The 17559-nt window shown below is 36.4% G+C and overlaps 1 protein-coding gene across 1 annotated transcript in view; it reads right to left on the bottom strand.

The window, feature by feature from the left end:
- Positions 1-1586: 1586 nt before the first annotated feature.
- gnaz (guanine nucleotide binding protein (G protein), alpha z polypeptide) overlaps positions 1587-17559 on the bottom strand; it is a 42673-nt gene continuing 26700 nt past the window's right edge. The window contains exon 3 of the mRNA XM_008424078.3: positions 1587-6346. Within this exon, the coding sequence (XP_008422300.1) occupies positions 6002-6346 (345 nt within the window). The 3' untranslated portion in view covers positions 1587-6001. The remainder of the gene's footprint in view (positions 6347-17559) is intronic.

Raw genomic sequence — 17559 nt, 5'->3', positions numbered from 1 at the left:
GCCGAGCTTAAGCAGGAAAATTGTCACGTGGACATTAATGAAGAGCACCAGATTAGTCACGAATGTGAACCTTTAAATGGTTTGATCAAAGGAGACTATTTACACACACTCTACAATTACTGGAGCCCACGGTGAAAAAGGAAAACGGAAAAACGTCTTAAAATAAACAAGTCTTTCATTTTCTCAACGTCCTTCATAGAATAAACTTGAAACCTCGCGCTGCACAGCTTGTAAAAATTCCAGTTGTTTTAAACTTTATGATTCTTGTTTTGGGGCTGGAAGATAGGGAAGCTGATGGCACCATTACCTTAAAATCCCGCCCTCTCTGCATGCAGTGGGTTTCTCACCGGGTAGTCCAAAACGGTGACTAGTAGGTTAGTTAGCCTCTCTTAATTGAAATTAGGAGAGCATGTGTGCACTGTAAAATATCCGAGGCGCATTTAGTTGTGTATCTTCTTTTCTTTAAGTCAAATAAATTTAGTGAGTTTTAGATTTTGAACCCAAATGCGTGAGTTTGTGAAAGATAATTGTGTTAACTTTTTTATTAATTTTATCAAACCTCGCAGAGCTGAATAAACCAGAGTTTTTAGGTCAGCTTTTAAAAACGCTGAAAAAAGAAAAAGACCGGAGTGGGAACTATTTCCCAGCGTGCTTAGCAGCATGTTTTTGTTACATTGATCTGACTCTTGTGCGTTATCAAAAAAACTGCTTTTTTTAATGCAACTTGAGGATAATGTGCTGTTGACACTAAATGTTTTTGAGCAGAATCCCTTGTGATGTTTAATATCAGATTATCAGATCAGAAATCTTAAGGATTTAAAGTATTTAAAGTAAAATAAGTAGTTATTTTTAATTTAATTATGTGAGTGAAAATAATATAGAAGTGTTTGCTCTTTATCAAGGTCAGGGCAGTTTTCTTTTTCTTGCACATAATTATTTGGTTTAAATTGCAACGTTACGTTAAAAGTCACAATTCAAGATTAATTAATTTCAAAAATGTGTTACAACTTGTGTCTTGTAGTTAAATCAACTTCACAAACTGTAATTTCTGAGTTAAAACCATGACAAATTTCTTGCTGACTTCGATTGCATTTTCAAGGCAGCAGGTGGACTTTCATTTTCAAGTTAAATCACCTTCAAATGTTTTACCGTGTGTGTGCGTGTGTGTGTGTGTGTGTGCATGTGTGTGTATCTTTCCCATGTCAAAGAGTGGCTAAAAGAAATGTGCCTCTGTCACACACAATGTCCGTCTTCCAGGGAAGAAGGATGCAATACATAAAAACAATGGTTCCTCAATATTATTTCCCTCCACTGAATAAATGTACGCACATTGAAAGCTGGATTTATTTATTGTTTTTATTTCCAGGGTAAGATTGAGTTACTGCAAATTTACTGCAAGAAGGACATTTAGTCCTTCTTCTTCTTCTTCTCATGCAGAGGTTTGAAGACGTTCTAAATAAACTCTAATTTATGTCTTGTGAGGTTTAGAAAGAGCGTGGTCTGTGAACAGGCTGACCCGTTGGGTCAGCGAGAGTTTATACTCTAATTAGAGCGGAATCCTGTCATCCCACCACACAGAGGCCAAGTTCATTCAGGAGTAATTTAATTGCATACTTCATGCCCAAAGTTTTCTTGCTCCAATGGCTACATTGTACGCAGAGGACCCCCTCGCCACCACCTTTTATACGACGACCGTGGAGGTTGCAAATTGTTTTTATGCATAATTACAGTGAAACAGGAACACTTAGACAAAAATCACCCAAAAAACACATTCACTACACCATAGAAATTTGCATAAGTTGTTTTTATTCATAGTTATCGTCCTTTTATATTTTGTATCTCGTTGTTTTTTTTTTGTTGTTGTTTTTTTTTTGTTTAATCTTTCTTTTTTTTTTTTTTTAGATTTTTGTTGAAGTGGACATCCTGTAAAGCCAAGCTCGAAGCCCTTGGCTGAGTTGTTTTCCGAGCTGAAAAGATAGAGGGAAGAGTGGAGAAGCATCTTCCTCTTCTGTCTCTCGCTCTCTCTTTATGTCACTGACAGTATCCCAACTCAACCTTTATTTTCACTTGTTTGAACAAAGAGTGTACCTTACAGTATATTTACATCATAGCGACTGACAATTTCCACTTAGATAACGTAAGGACGATTGAACTCTCAAGATTCCTTTTATGATTTAAATTCTTGTTCTTCTTTGATCCACTTTGTCCTCAGATAATGACCTTAAAGAGAGTGTTTTCTTGTCATTACATCATTGTAATCTTCTTGGTAACCAACATAACATTTTTATATTCATATATCTCTTTTTCAATAGATTCCTCTCTGAGAACTGTACAATCGTACACAGTGTTTGACTTTTATATATATATTTTTTGGGAATATATTATTTAAACCCGAGAAAAAAAAGAAACATAATCCCAAAGAAAATACATATTAGTATCCCAAAGTAACAAAATCATGCATGTTTTGATGTATTTCCCATAAAAACAAAAGAAAGAAAAAAAAGAAAAAAAGAAAGTATGGGATCTGGTTTTATTTACAAACTGATCTTGGCACGGTTTTCGTTGTCTCTTGCTGGACTCTTGGAATGGTTATAAACACGATTTTTACTTTTCTGAGTGCGACATACCTCAGGTATTTTAAGTCAGTGACCTGCTATTAAGAGCAAGTATGAAAGACTTTTTTTTATTTTTAAAGCACATAAATATTGAAGAAAGATGAGGGAGGAAAAAGAAGGACATAAGAGGGTCAACCAGAGGAAAGAACAGAAATAAGGTGCCTTGCAAAATGTGTTTTTACCTCCTGCGTTTCACTTTTTTTTCCACTTACAGCCACAGTTGTGTGTTTTATTAGGATTTTGTTTGGACAAAACAAGACAAAGTAGTGCCTAATAATGTTGGCGGTTCTCAAATTTTACACACCGACTTCTGAAAAGTGTGACTTGGATTCATATTCACCCCATTTACTCTGATACCACTAAATAAAATTGCAAAAGTAATTTAACTTTTAGGCCATTAGAACCAGTTTCAGCTGTTGTATTTTGAATCTAAAGTCATTTGCTGATCTTCACATAATCTTTTTTTTTTTTTTTTTCCAAATTCTTTGGATAATAACTTAAGCTTCATTTGACAGGATGAAAAGTGTCTCTCCATTGTCGAGCTGTGCTAGAGAATCTTAATTGGATTTTGATCTGGACTTTGGGAATTTATGAAAGAAAGACCAATATGCTTTGATGTAAGCTGTTGTATTGGAGCTCTATCTCTGGATGTTGTTACCAGAATCTTTGCATCCTCTGACAAACATTCCTTCAGTATCCAGTTATATTAATTTTCTCCATGAGGCCTGAATAGCATTTTTGGAGACCACCATGTGCCAACCGTGGGGAAAGTGTTTTGTTAGGTTTGCCAAACTCTTTGTATGCTAAGAACACAGACTGAACTCCATAAGATGTTAAAAGCCTGAGATATTTTAACTTTGTGCCTAATCTCTCTAATTTGTTCTTTGTGGTGCCATTTGTTCACCAATGTTCTTTAAAGCTAGGTCACACTGTTTCCTATTTTTCTATGCGTGCTATGTCTAGAAAATGATGGGGTTACAGTGGAACATTAAATCATGTCACATCTACAGTATGTGTTACTTTTGGTGCAGTTGAGCTGTGAACAGTACATATATACTGGAATCCATGATGTGTAATTCACATTGTTCTGCTAGCATGTCCTACTTTAACTTCCATATAAAATGTTTAATATTTTAGGACCAGCTGACTATGTGAGAATGAAATGTCAATGGCTGGCTGATATTTCAGTGATTCTTGAGAATAGGGACAAAATGGGTTTTAATTTTCCCATAATTTTTTTGTTGTCATTTCTCAACCTTATGTATGCAAATATGACAAATAATGTTTTGGAAATGTAAAGATGCTAAGGTACAGGCTCCCAGTTGCAACATTTTTTTTTTTAAATTACATTTTTAATCGACCTGACCCAGAACTTTGTCATCACCATCTGACAAAAATAAATATAAAATGATTTTTAAAGTACCCTATTAGTGATATTTTTACTCATTTTGCAGACAAATGCTTCTCAAGAAACAAAATAAATATTATTTAAAACTAAAAACAACAAAAAGTCCATCTGACGGAGTTGACACTGCATGACGGAGTTGACACAGAACTGAAGGTGGTGACACACTAGTGAGTAAAATGAAAAACTTGATACATGTGAAGTAATGCAATTTATGTAAAATACATTAAAATGAATAAATTGCACATTTAAGTGAGATTTGACGACAATTTCACTGAAAGAGTCACAAACATCTGACGGAGTTGACAAAAAGCCAAACTACCTCAATTTATGTGATGTTATTCTGAAGGAGGCCATATTGTAGCTCATCAGGTCTATGAAATATTTACATTATACCAAAATTAAGCTTTTATTTCACAAAATTTCATAAAAGTTTTGTAAATTGTCAGTTATGGTGTTGGCACATCATGGTTGTGACAAACAACAGGAATAAAAAGAAGAAAAAACTAAAGATTAACATAAGCTAACCAGAGCTAACTAGCCCTCTAGCAAAGGAAGAGAAAGGAAGAGGTCACGGGGTCCTCAGAAGTTCTGGTGCCCCCCAATAATGCCTGATGTTTTTTTACATTCTTTTCATTTCTGACGGTGTTGACAAAAACTAGGGACAAATTTCAATGGAGTTGGAAAATATATAAAACTGATTTTTAATTCAATTTATTGACACCTTTATATATATTTATATGACTACTTATACTTGTCATAATATATAATTTTAGTATTTCTTTATTTTAAACTATTATAATGTGTTGAGTTCTGCTCCTGGACAAGGGCTTATACAGGCATCTTCCACCGACTACAATGTTTAAAATAAAAAAAAATTATTCAGCAAATACTATACACAAAAATTATATTTTGTGTATATTTTATTCAAATTTTGTGCTTTATCCACAGGACCTGTTTTGTCCCTATTCTCAAGAATCATTGAATTATTAGCTGAACTGATTAGTAGAATAAGAAATCTCTGACCAATGAGGTTAAATCAAACAATTGTGTATTGCATTCAATCCTAGAATGACTTCTTATCTTACTCTATTTAACTTGGAGGTATCCAAGATAATGAGGCCGAACACATAAAGTTGAAAACCAAGCATCATTTTTCTCAATTATGCACTGCTTTGTGCTGATCCGTCACTCAAAAACATAACGACATACATTTGAAGTTTGTGGTTGCAATGTGACAAAAAAAGTTGAAAAGTTCAAGAGGCAGCTGAACTTTTGCAAGGCACTGCTGTGTGCTGAAAACAAGTTTCACCTATTTTTTTAAATTTTTTTTTTAGGTCGTGGCAGTTTCCTTTTTGAAAGCAACCCTGTGACATCATATCAACTGACTTTTGTTCCCCTTCAGAAACACAGATTTAAGGTGAATACCTCATCAGGTACACTCGCTGTATCCTATATGTGAAGACTTCCCTCCCTCCCACCCCCCCAAAAAACAGCATTGATTTGTCAAGATTATATATCATAACACAGCATTAATTGACTCAGGCAAATAATAGAAAGGGGAAAAAAAACTGCCAGTACACACTTTGGATCTCACTCTTAGGTTTGACAAGAGTAGTCTTGAATTTTCCAGTGTCGTTCTGTCAAAGGAGCGTTGACCCAAATACCTTGTGTGTGAACAAACCATAAAGATGTATGTGTGTGTTTATGTGTGGTGTCTCTGCATACTTAAATTCAGTGCAAACACATAGGGTAAAAACTCCCACCTCAACCACGGCCCGGCAGCTCTGTTGACTCAACAGCATTGTCCAACCCGACCGACTTAACACAGATTTTTATCTCCAGTTCTCTCCTGCAAGTCCTCGAAAGCAGACAGACTAACACATTGCCCACCGGTGGGGGGCCAAACTGCCTCTGAGCTGCCTGCATTTCTCCCGCTGCAACAACCCACCTGAACCCACCTCCCAGCCAGTGTCAGGTCCTAGCATAGCCCAATATACTTGAGATTGTTCTGGATGATCACGTCCGTGACGGCATCGAACACAAACTGGATGTTGCTGGTGTCGGTGGCACAGGTGAAGTGCGAATAGATCTCCTTGGTCTCCTTGTTGCGGTTGAGGTCCTCGAACTGCCGCTGCACGTAGACGGCCGCCTCTTCGTAGGTGTTCTGGCCTTTGTAGTCTGGGAAGCACACTGTCAAGGGAATGCGTTTAATCTTCTCAGCCAGCAAGTCCTTCTTGTTGAGGAAGAGAATGAGCGATGTGTTGGTGAACCAGTTGTTGTTGCAGATGGAGTCGAACAGACGCAAGCTCTCGGCCATGCGGCTCTGTGTGGGCACAGAAACACGAAACCTTAAGAACAAGGAAAAGGCGAGTTTCATAGCTAACCCAAGTTTCTGTTCTAATCGACACAGTTTGTAATTTTCAGTGGGTTTTGACAAAATGAGACACAAAAGGTTTCAACAGAGTGTCAGGATGAAAACAAAAAGAAAACAGCCTCGCACGTCAGAGACATCTGCTTGACCAACCAAATGTACAAATCGTCTGTTGTGTCAACAGAGGTTTAAGACCAAGATAAATCAAGGCCTCAGTTTGAACTCTCATTCTCTCCCTTGAAACAGTCAATTACATCTTTAACCACATTCTGCATGTCCGGTATTGTGAAATGATCAGCTAAGGAGGACGCGTTATTTAATATTTTTACAGCTGATGCTGTGAAGCAGATAACCTGAATGGACAGAAGATAAAAAGAGAAATGTCCACCTTCATAGAGCCTGTGTGCAGTTTAATTTTTGTAAAAATAAGTTTGAATGTACATGTTTATGAGACCTGCAAAAATGACTTATTAATGACTTAGGAGCTTTAAAATTAACAACAGTGTTTTGTTGTTGTTTTTTTTATCTGAGGAACTTTAAGTGACCACAGCTCAACGCTGCATTATTATTATAAGCAACTTTGTTTTAGGACAAACTAAAAATTACATTGAAAGTTATTGAATTAACTTTTGCTTTCAGTCTAAACAGCATATAAAGGTGGTTGAGCATATAAGTTAAAAAGTAAAATATGCTTTTTTTTCTGGGCTACATACGGACTAGGTTCAGTCATTCTCAAATGGTAGAAAAAAAAAACCTGATATCAAGAGTAACATGCTTTTTACCTTTACCTTAAATCTTTAATCCAACATATTAAGCATCAAACCTGAAAGTTTTATTCCTGCTAAGAATTTTCTTGGTGAAAAAAAATAAACAAATGTGCACAAAATAAAAAGGATGAAAACACTTCTGATTTTTTTTTAGATTCTTTGATTTTCTTTTGGACCTTTATGTGAATTGCTGATATAACACAAGTTCTAACTTTACATTATTTCATTAGCTGCTTTCTATTTGGGTTTTTGCAACCAAGCAGCTCCAGGCATTAGCGACGCACAGCTATAAACTACTATACATATGAAAATAGTAGTTTGTTTTGTTGCAGCCAAAGAGACAGCTAAGTTTCTCATTGTTGTGTTTTACAAGCCTTTCATTCTGGTTTTCTACATATTTGTGGTGGATCACAATGTAGGGAGCAAAGCATCGCCAAAAGGAGTTACATGTAGCAAAATAGTTCAGATGGCCTATCAACTATTTACTTGGTATGTGTGACTGGATGAAGTATAATTTCTTGCATATAAGGTTTTAATTGGTCCTTTCCCAGTCAACAAGCCAAATTCATCTCCATTTTCAAATCCTGTGCTTCCCCTTTTGTGATTTGATGGGCAGTAGACTGCAATCGTTGATTGGCCGGTGGATCTACGTCACTGGACGAGCGAGGACAGTCATTACAAACTCCTGAAACAACAACATCCTAACCACCGCCATCAGTCCGCAAGATGGCAAGCTGCAAACTGATAATTCCACGGTCAGATCTTGAGGTCAAAATATTTTTTATCAATTGTGGCAGAAGAGTTCACACAGCATCAGCTGGACGGAGCAACCCACAAAGGGAACAAATATCAAGAGATTTCTGAGAAACTGGCTGAACAACATGCGCAAAGTGACATCACTGGCGCGTCAACCACCTCCTGAGCACACATTCCCACATATAGAGACCAGCACTCTGCCAATGCAGACACCCGACTTGACTGGAACCCTCTACGTTTTCTTTATCTGCATGCTCTGCGTTTGCTATGTGAGCTATTAGCTATAAACAACTTTGACGCATTTTCATATCTCTCTCATTTGATTCAATAAGAGGCAGAGATTCCCACATCTAACGTGGAGTATTGTAACCCTACGATCTGTCGGTAGTGTGGGAGCATGCATACATGCACGCCGTGGGGAGAATCTGTGCATCCTGCACTCATGTGATGTTGAATGTATAAGAGAAAACAGAAGAATAGAAAGTTGATCCGTTCATGGCAGCTGCTGGCATGTGGCGACTAGCCAGCAGCTTGTGACTGGGAAGATGTCAGATGGAGGACTGCTGTTTTGAAAGGTTACAGAAACAACATGCTCTAAGCAAATCACAAGATCTGCACTGCTTGGAAAAAAAAAAAGTGGGAAAAAAGAGATGCTGATTATTCAATGGCGTGAGCCCAATATTTGTGGACTGGAGGAAAATGTTAAAATTTTAAGAAAACAGGTGAGCGAAACCTTCATATATGTATCAGAAAACTCAATTACAGAAGATACTGAAGGCTGAGAAGACAAATGTAATGACAACACAGCTTTATAATGAATTCTCCAAGGTTTGCATATATCTCACCTGCTACAGGAGTCTTTTAATAACTCCTGTCGCATAAATCCAGATTTTTTTAGCCTTAGAGGCTAACAGCTAATGTGATATTCTATATCCCAATACAAAGTGGGTATTTATGACTTAAAAAAAACACTAGTCTCAAGATGTAGTTGTGGTTTATGCAAATGATTTTCTGAAGCCTTAAAACATTTAAATTAGATAAAAGGATTGAATCTAGATTGCATACTTTTGCTCACACTGATCACTCAACATGCTTCCAAGCTGAGCTGCACGTACTATAGGTGTCTTCTGAAAACTCTAAATATTTGCTTGCCTGTCTCTTTGTTTCTGATGTTGAATCTGGTTCATGTCGACTGAGCAACATGCTGATAGATTGCTGCCAGGAAAGAAAGTTGACGTTTATTACACTGGGAGGATCTTCAACCCAAATATCCAATGATCAGCTGCTCCTTGTGATTATTTACATCTCAGATTCTTGCAGTCCACAACGAATATTTTAAAGGCTAGGACATAAAACTTCATATTCTCCGTCTTCCTGTAGTAGATTTGCTTTTGCACCTATTCACAAATACATTTTTCCCATGTTATACGTATATGGAAAATTTTGAATAACTTGAATTCTTCTAGGACATTTTAGGTCATTCTAGTTCTTCTTTCAAAACTGTGGAAACTGCGGACTGGGCCCTAAACAATGTGTACAGCACAAAATGCTGTCGGGCTGCTTGACCTAACTCTTCCTCTTTCCTCGGTGTCAAAACATGACTGCAACTGCTTTGGGACTACAGCAGGAGACAGCCAGCAGAGCCCAGGGAGGCTCTCGTCTCTTCTGCTGGCCACTTCACACTTGTGCTGAAAGATTTCTTAATGGGGAGAGCAAGGAAAAGGTTAGCTGGGGGGAGACAGGAGCTCTAATGCATGCAGCTCCTCCGTTCTTTGCTTCAAACACCAACAACTGATGCAGATTGACTCATGAACAAAAGCACAGGCAAACAAAGTGGCTTAAATTAGGGCTAAGTATTAATAAGGAGGTCCACCACAATGTCCCTGCTTTGTTTCCATAAATGAAAAAAAAAAATGTTTAAACGTGTGCATGATTCATCGAGGTTCATTTTCACGCTGCCTTATGAGGCCAGGCCTCTTTGCATTTAGCAGCAAACTCGTTGTACCTGAGAGCTGCATTATTTAGGATTGGCCGTCTTTGTTCTGCCCCTTTTTTTAAATTAGTAATGTCTCAACATGCGGCAGCCACACTGCAGAACCCAGAGCTGAAATCACACGAAATTTTAAATCAGAATTATTTTCAAAGTATTTTTAGTTTTTTTTTTTTTAATATAAAATCTAATCTTTTTGTCTGACATTTTCATGTTTACGGTTCTGCTCAGACTTACAGACAATAATCCTCTGAGCCGTGCATGTGCTTTACCTTGATTTGGGATTGCATAAGAGGAAGGTCATGACATTTCCTCTAAAGGACAAACTAATAAAAGATTATGGAGGATGACAGACAAAATGTACTGAGATAGCTTTGTAGGTGAAAGCAATGGCATGAAAGGTAATGCTGTTTTTTTTTGTTTGTTTTAGCTTCTGCATAATAAATAAACTTCCAGGTGCATTTTATCAATATTTAAGATTCTGAATGAAGCAAACTTTTTTGAAGGATTGGCATGAAAAATTCAAGGCTAGATTCTGGATTCACTGAGCTGAGTATTTTTTTCTAAACTCATTAGAAGATATTATTGCTGATCATTGTCTAATGTGACAGACGAATTGCTAAAATAAGCAAACATTAGCGATAGAGAATTGATCCTGCAGCCAGGGCTGATATTTGCCAAACAGAAAATCACAACCTTGCTTTTTTTTTTTTTTCTTCACAGACATTAAATTCACAGCAGGTTTGCAGAATCAGCTGTTGCTCATAAACCTGCGCTCCACATTCCTGATGCCACACCCATGGAGCACTTTCACAGATTCATGCACACACATGCATGCGCATGCAGTCTTCATCCCTGTTTTTTTTTTTTTTCCCTTTTTCATCCTCCCCTACCTCATCGCAGCTCCCTGTCAACAGCGCTAGGATTAGGAGCATTTGACTGGCCTGTTTCTTAGCAACAGTAACCATGGCATCCGATTCATTATGAAGACAGGGATGGGACAGGGAAAATGCATCAGGGAATGAGCTGATGGGTAAATGTACTATAATTATTATGGAGCGTTTTCTTTCTTGTGTGACTTTGTGCGTTTCAGCTGAGCTGGTGTCGTTTACAGACGGAGGGACGCTGTTTTCCGTGTGTGTCTCCACGCGTCACCATGTCTCCAGCTTTGAAGGATGTGGCCATTACAGACACTGCTGGCCAAAGGAAGGCAATGATGTTAAATGACAAAAGGTTGTTTTTTTTTCCCATCCAAAGTGTTCCAGTGCTAAACCAGGGTTGGTTCTAATATCAGCTTTAAAATAGTATGGAAAAAAAGCAGAGACAATTAAGAACCAGTTTGGTTTTCCAGAGTCAGAGAATTGGTCTGCAGGGCACAAGTATGTCTCAAATCTCTCCATCCTAGTCCCAAGATTAAGGTACACAGTTCCAGAATCAAATCTAATTAGGAAACTTTGAATTTCAAGTTTTAAATAAGTTATTTGTCCAAATATGTAATTTAATTACAAAGCAGCAGAGATTTATTTTTTATAGTTTTATAATTATATACTAACTTATTAAGTTGTATTTTTTCTTAGTTGTGTTAGATCTGGAAATTTTCACAATTATTTACAGTATTGCATATGTAAACAATTTTTATGTCTTTTTATTTCTCCTCACCCCAAATCATGTTAGCATATTAGTGTGATAAACCTCAACTATAACATTGATAGAACATCTTGATTTATAAATTTTTAAAGAAAACATCTTTCTGTCGGTAACCCACATTTGACACGATGCAAATTTGATCATTTTAAAACTTAATTTAATTACTTAATTTTAAACAGAGTGCACTTTATGTTAGAGCGCTGAGCAGTGGGTCCAACAAACACAAGACCTGCACATTTGCTGCGGCTCTGGCTTCACGTTCAAATGTCGAACATGAAGCCAAGCAACTCAAAACAGCCACAAGCAACAATCATTAAGAATCAATTAAGAATCTGTTCTGATGCACCTGCTACTATCTGGAATTAAAATGTTAGTGAATCTGCCTCAGCATCTCTGTGCAGAGTTACCTGGGTGATGCAGCATGCATCCTCTCTGCCTCCCTTTATTTTCATCCAACTTTGTGTACACCAGTTTGACAGGGCTGGTAGAGCAACAGCTAAAAATAATTAGAATATTGTGTCAATACTAGAACCTGGGTTTCCATTGCGCCTCAGCAGGTTGTTCATTTCCATCTTACGTCATATCAAAGCAGCATTTCATGCAAAACTAAGAGCATAGAAATGAACATGCTTTTCAGTAACTTGACATTTCTGTTTAAAGCATCCCTTTTTATCAATTTTATGTAATATTTCCATTTTCTGGGACTGGATTTGGGTTTTCTATTATTTTTAACTGATGATCACCAAAACTACAGCAAATACAGGATGGGAACATTTCACTCTGTGATGAATCTCTGAGTTTCCCCTTTTTAAGAGTGACAACAAGTATTTAGCTTATTCACAACATTCACTTTTTTGAATATGCCTAAGAAAAGCATTTAAGCAACACGCCAGAGATTCATTATGTATGTTGCACCAACAGATTCATAAATATTTGCAAATTACCAGAAGCGTGCAGCGGGCTGGTTTGTACAGCTACATTGTAGCAGACTTTCTGTTTGGTGTAAGTATTTTCAAATTAAATGGTTCAAGTCCAAGTGAAGTCATTGGTGTGAATGTTCAGGTCAAGTCCCAAGTCCTTTGTGATTTTACTCAGGTGACTCTAAAGCCATTAAATCTGAGTCCACACCTCGGTGAGAACCAGAGTTTTGCCATTTCATCCTGTGACCTAAAACGTCTCCTTTGGTAAATCTTTGATTCTCCCTTTCTTCTCACCACCAACATTTCTGTAGAGAATCAAAGTGCAAGAAGACGTTGCACAAATCTGATTATTTTCATGCTATGCCAACAAACAGATGTGTTAATATCACTTGTCAGAATTTCTAAGACTGTTTTAAGCATCAGTCAGTGTTCGTGATCACTTTAACAAAAGTAAAACAGGGATTTCTGATTGCTGATTACTCAAGATGGGCATCAATACTATGATTGGAGCAACAAATCCAGGTTAAAACAGGATGCAAAAATACTATTTGTTTATAAACAAAGATACAAATGGGGTTTAATATTGGCTTTTGTTAATGTAGCTTAATTTAGTACAAAAAAACGTACAAACACAAGAAACATTCAGGTTTGAGGCGCTACAGTGGTAAGCCAATAAAGACAATATCTATTATCTTTAATAAGCACCAGTTAAAGGTTGGAGTTGATGTGGTTATTTTTTCCTACTAGACTCAGCATATCTTCTGTTTTGTTCATTGATATTAACTTCAAAGCATGTTGGGTTCAAAGGCTGATTTAACTCGAAATTTGAGAGAAAGAAAGAAAGAAAGAAGGAAAGCTAGTCAGCATCATTTCCAGTTAAAAGCCGATGAGTCACATCTTATCTGAAATGAGACCTGTGACTTTGATACACATTTCATTTTGTTTTGTTTTTTACAAAAGTTGATTTCACATGAATAAAGGGGGATTTTTTACGAATTGATGCAAGCTCTTCTTTACATTTCGAGGTGTTATTAAATGCCAGTTTCTTTTCCTCATAACTATGACTAATGTGATCAAATTTGGCCAAGTAAGTTTTAACCTAAGTAGAGCAATCTGCGTTTCTTTGGAATGTGTCAATATTCACCAACATTCAATATGTGACATTTGCTCACACCTCCACTGCAAATGTACTTCTACTTTTAATTTTGTGTCCATACTTTTGGTGTTGAATGCTCTTGAAAATATAACGTTCTAGTTTTTTGTTGCAAAGTACAGATATTTGATTATGGCTTAAATTTACCATTCAGCAAAATATGGAATGAAAAAAAAAAGGCATTTGTTGAAAAGTGTAGAAAATATAACACATCTCTGCTCCACCTTAATAGATGAGAAGAAGGCGGAGAACCTCAGGCCCCGACATGATGAAACATCCCTCCAAACTTTAGAAAAGACAAATGACTGAAGAAATAATGCTGCATTCATGCACAGAGTGCTGCTAGCCTTGTACATCTGTCTCTGACTGTTTGTGTTGGGTTCAGGTTAATAGCATTTGCAGATTGATTCTTACAAACTTCCAGCTAATAGCCTCATACATCTACCCCTAACTGTTTGTAAAAGTAATTTGAAAAAAAAAATAAATCACAGTATCATCCTTTCTACATAACTTAAGGATAATTATTGACCATCTGATGTTTGCAATTTCATTGTGTTTAACATTAAATATCAAAGAATGAAAAAATTGCACAAAGTTACAGAATTTAGATTTTTTTTAATAACAGTTATATTTATTATGCACAAGTTCCATTTTACTGAAACGCTGATTCTTTTTCACTGTAATAAAACATTCAGAAACATTGGAATTTATTAAGATGGCACACTTCTGCGTCATGTAGCTGCTGTTGTGTTTTATTTAAACTCGTCTTGCAAAAGATTAGAGAAAAGGTTGCAGGTACATTTATGGTCCTCATCAACAAATCTGCTGGGTGTTCATATCTGTCAGTCTCATTCTTAAATGAGCTGAAAGAAAATATGGGTCATCTTCTTTGAAATATGTCTGAGGAAAGCATTTTATTTCTCAGCCAACTGTGTCCATGAAAGTTAACTATCTTTGAAACATAACCAATAGTTAGATTCTCTTTGGTAGATCTATTTTTTTCATCAGTAATTTTGTTAATTGACACCTTCACCTATCAACAACTGAGCTAGGTAACACACTTAAGCTGATAAACCTGCATAATTTACAAAATGAAGCTTAGCTCTCTCACCAAAATACATCTGATTACTGAGGTGTTGCTTAATGCAGCTGCTTCGCTTAATAAGTGGGTTCTGTAAGAAGTTGTGCTCGTCCTGAAAGCAAATGGTAGCATGAATATCAACAAGACCTCTGCAAAACAAATAAGAGACTCTTGGGTTTTAGCTAACAGGCGTCTTTTTGTCATTCACCTTTGTGCAAAAGTTTGTTCTCATCTCGCGCTAGTTAACTTCCGTTGCTACACGCCGCCTGTACAATCTGCTAATTCTCACAGGTACAACCTCACACTTTGTTCTGTGAACTCAATTAACACCATCCTGCATTTTCTCCTCAGACTTTATTTTTAACCTATAAAACTAATTGATTTCATGTTCCAGCCTGGCGCAGCCAGTGCACATTTTACTTTATCAGAGTAACCCGTAAATTATCAGGCCAGTTTGGTATTCAGCAAGGACGACGTTTCAGCTGCACTTCGAGCTATTTCCAGACTCAATCAGGGTAAATCCTGGATGCTACAGTTGCTTATAAGGACTGAACTGTAATTGTGACACTGGAAAATGAAAAAAGTAAGTTTCATGGTTATAACTTCTCAGAAAAAGTGGTGTTAGTCTTTCAATTTCACTGGGATGCAATATCTGTCCAACTATTCTTAAACACTCGGATAAGAAGAGCAGAACGGTTATGAATGGGAAATTATTTAGATTCCACAACTGTTTTAAAATAACATCCACTGCTAAGATAACAAGCTAAAGTTAAAGCATTTAATAATCTATATGCATTTTACAATCATGAAAAACGACCCCGACACATTCCTACTAAAAAAAACTTTAGATAAGGACAATAGAGTTAGAAAAAGTTATCTAGATTGTTTATTGAACTACACCAGAACGAATGAATGGATTGCATTTGGATTGCAGGAGTGCATTTTTAAAGAAAAGAATGAGATGGTTTTGTATACTCTGCAGGTCTGTTTTTGGAAAATGTAAAAACTGCTGTGTGTCTACTGAACTCTAAAATTAGTGTCAAACAGAGTGATGCATTTGATAAATTTGTAAAACCATTTTTTTTCTTTAAATCTGCTTTACAAAACTTGCTTTAGAGCCTGAGGCAGGAACAATGCAGTACCACTTAAAAGTTTTAAGAGTCTAGACATGGTGAAGAGGATTTGTAGTTCAAAGCTTCAGCAGAGTTTGTGGCACCAAACAAATTGGTCTGAGTATATCAGAAATTTCCAATTTACTTGGAGTTTTACACAAAAGCACTCTCATAGGTTTATGAAGACAAAGAGGAAATGCCCAGTGAGTGGTAAATGTTTGGATGGAAATGCCTTAATGTCTGAGGCAAATGGGCAAATAGGCAATTAACTTAAATATCCAATTATGGACTGTCACAACAAGGGTTTTCACAGGCTAAGACAAATCAGACAATATCAAATTTAAGACGTTGCCTGGACTGATTATTTCCGGTTTCAGTTACATTTTACGGTGTGTTCCAGTTACCTCTGAAATCAGAAGTCGCAGTTAAGTTTGACAGGCAGGGAAACCAGCAAAATGCACCATAAGTTGTCGATTGGTTTGCACTTAGCATTAAATTAAATCAATTAAAAACTGGGTTGCATATGATATTTTTTCATAACATGGAGATACATGTCTCCATATGTGTTGCATGGTTTCTTTGACTCATATTGGCAAAATGTTTAAACGTTGACTAATTTTAAAGTTAAGTCACAAGTAGACAAATTGTACTTTTTATGCCAAACTTCTCTTTTAAAAATTTGATGGCTCATTTGTTTACTTCTGTTTCTGTGAGGGGTGTTTTTCTGTTTGAAATCAGTCAAAAGAACCTTAGAAATTGTTTTATTTCGATCATACTATACCTTTACTGAACTTGTTTAGCATTACATCTCAAATTCCTCATAAAGATCGGTTGTCTCATCCTAATCCTGCAGCCACAGCTAACATTATTTGCTCTACTTTTGGGTACCAGCCTGTTTCACAGGGCAGGGAATTTTCTTCTGGGAAATGTGTTGCTGCCTCTTGATGCTGAGGCACAATGCTCCAAGTGTTTCCCTTCACATGACTGCAGTATGTAAAAGAGCTTGACTATCATGCTTTTTCTTGTTACTTTAACTTACTTATTCATAATTTACTGAGTTGGATGTACATTTTTAAGCGAATAGTTATAATACAGAAAATAAACATCAGAGATCCATTATATTTAATGTGATGCTTGTTTGCTGTAGTAGTTTAAGAGTTGTTAAGGCTTAGCAAACTAATATACTCATTTAATTGTAAAGAAATGTATGAACTGATTTTATGTGAAGTTATTACACCTAAAAATTAAACTTAAACCAAAGATAATCAAATTTTGAACACAATTATCTAAGAGTCAATGAAAAAAATATGAAAGTCATTTTGAAAATAAAACAAATTAGCTTGAAATATGCAATATAAAAATCCTACAAGAGGCAGAAAATAGCACTGAACAACAAACAAAGTCTGTGTGTCCCCGCGTATCAACGTGACCACAGCAGGGCTGCTTGTATTGTGAAAGGGGATCTACAGAGAGGAAGTGACACAGCCAAACGCCTGCGTCCTCTGCTGTCTTCTCAGAAATATGAAATAATTTGTTCTACATATTAGTTGTTTGCCTCTGAGAACTTTTAGCTCTTTTCAAAGTGTGAAATAACAATTTTCTAGTGCGTTTCAGTGATTTAAGGACATTAGAAAAAGTGGACATTAAATCAAGAGATATAAATGATTTAGTTTTATATGAAAATGTGCAACTAGACAAATGCCTTCTAGAGAAAAAAGTCACAGTAACAATGACAACTA

This window comes from Poecilia reticulata, chromosome 12 (assembly GCF_904066995.2).
Source record: "Poecilia reticulata chromosome 12, P_reticulata-male-v2, whole genome shotgun sequence".
In the NCBI taxonomy this organism is placed as follows: Eukaryota; Metazoa; Chordata; class Actinopteri; order Cyprinodontiformes; family Poeciliidae; genus Poecilia; species Poecilia reticulata.
This window is presented reverse-complemented; position numbering and strand designations above follow the sequence as displayed.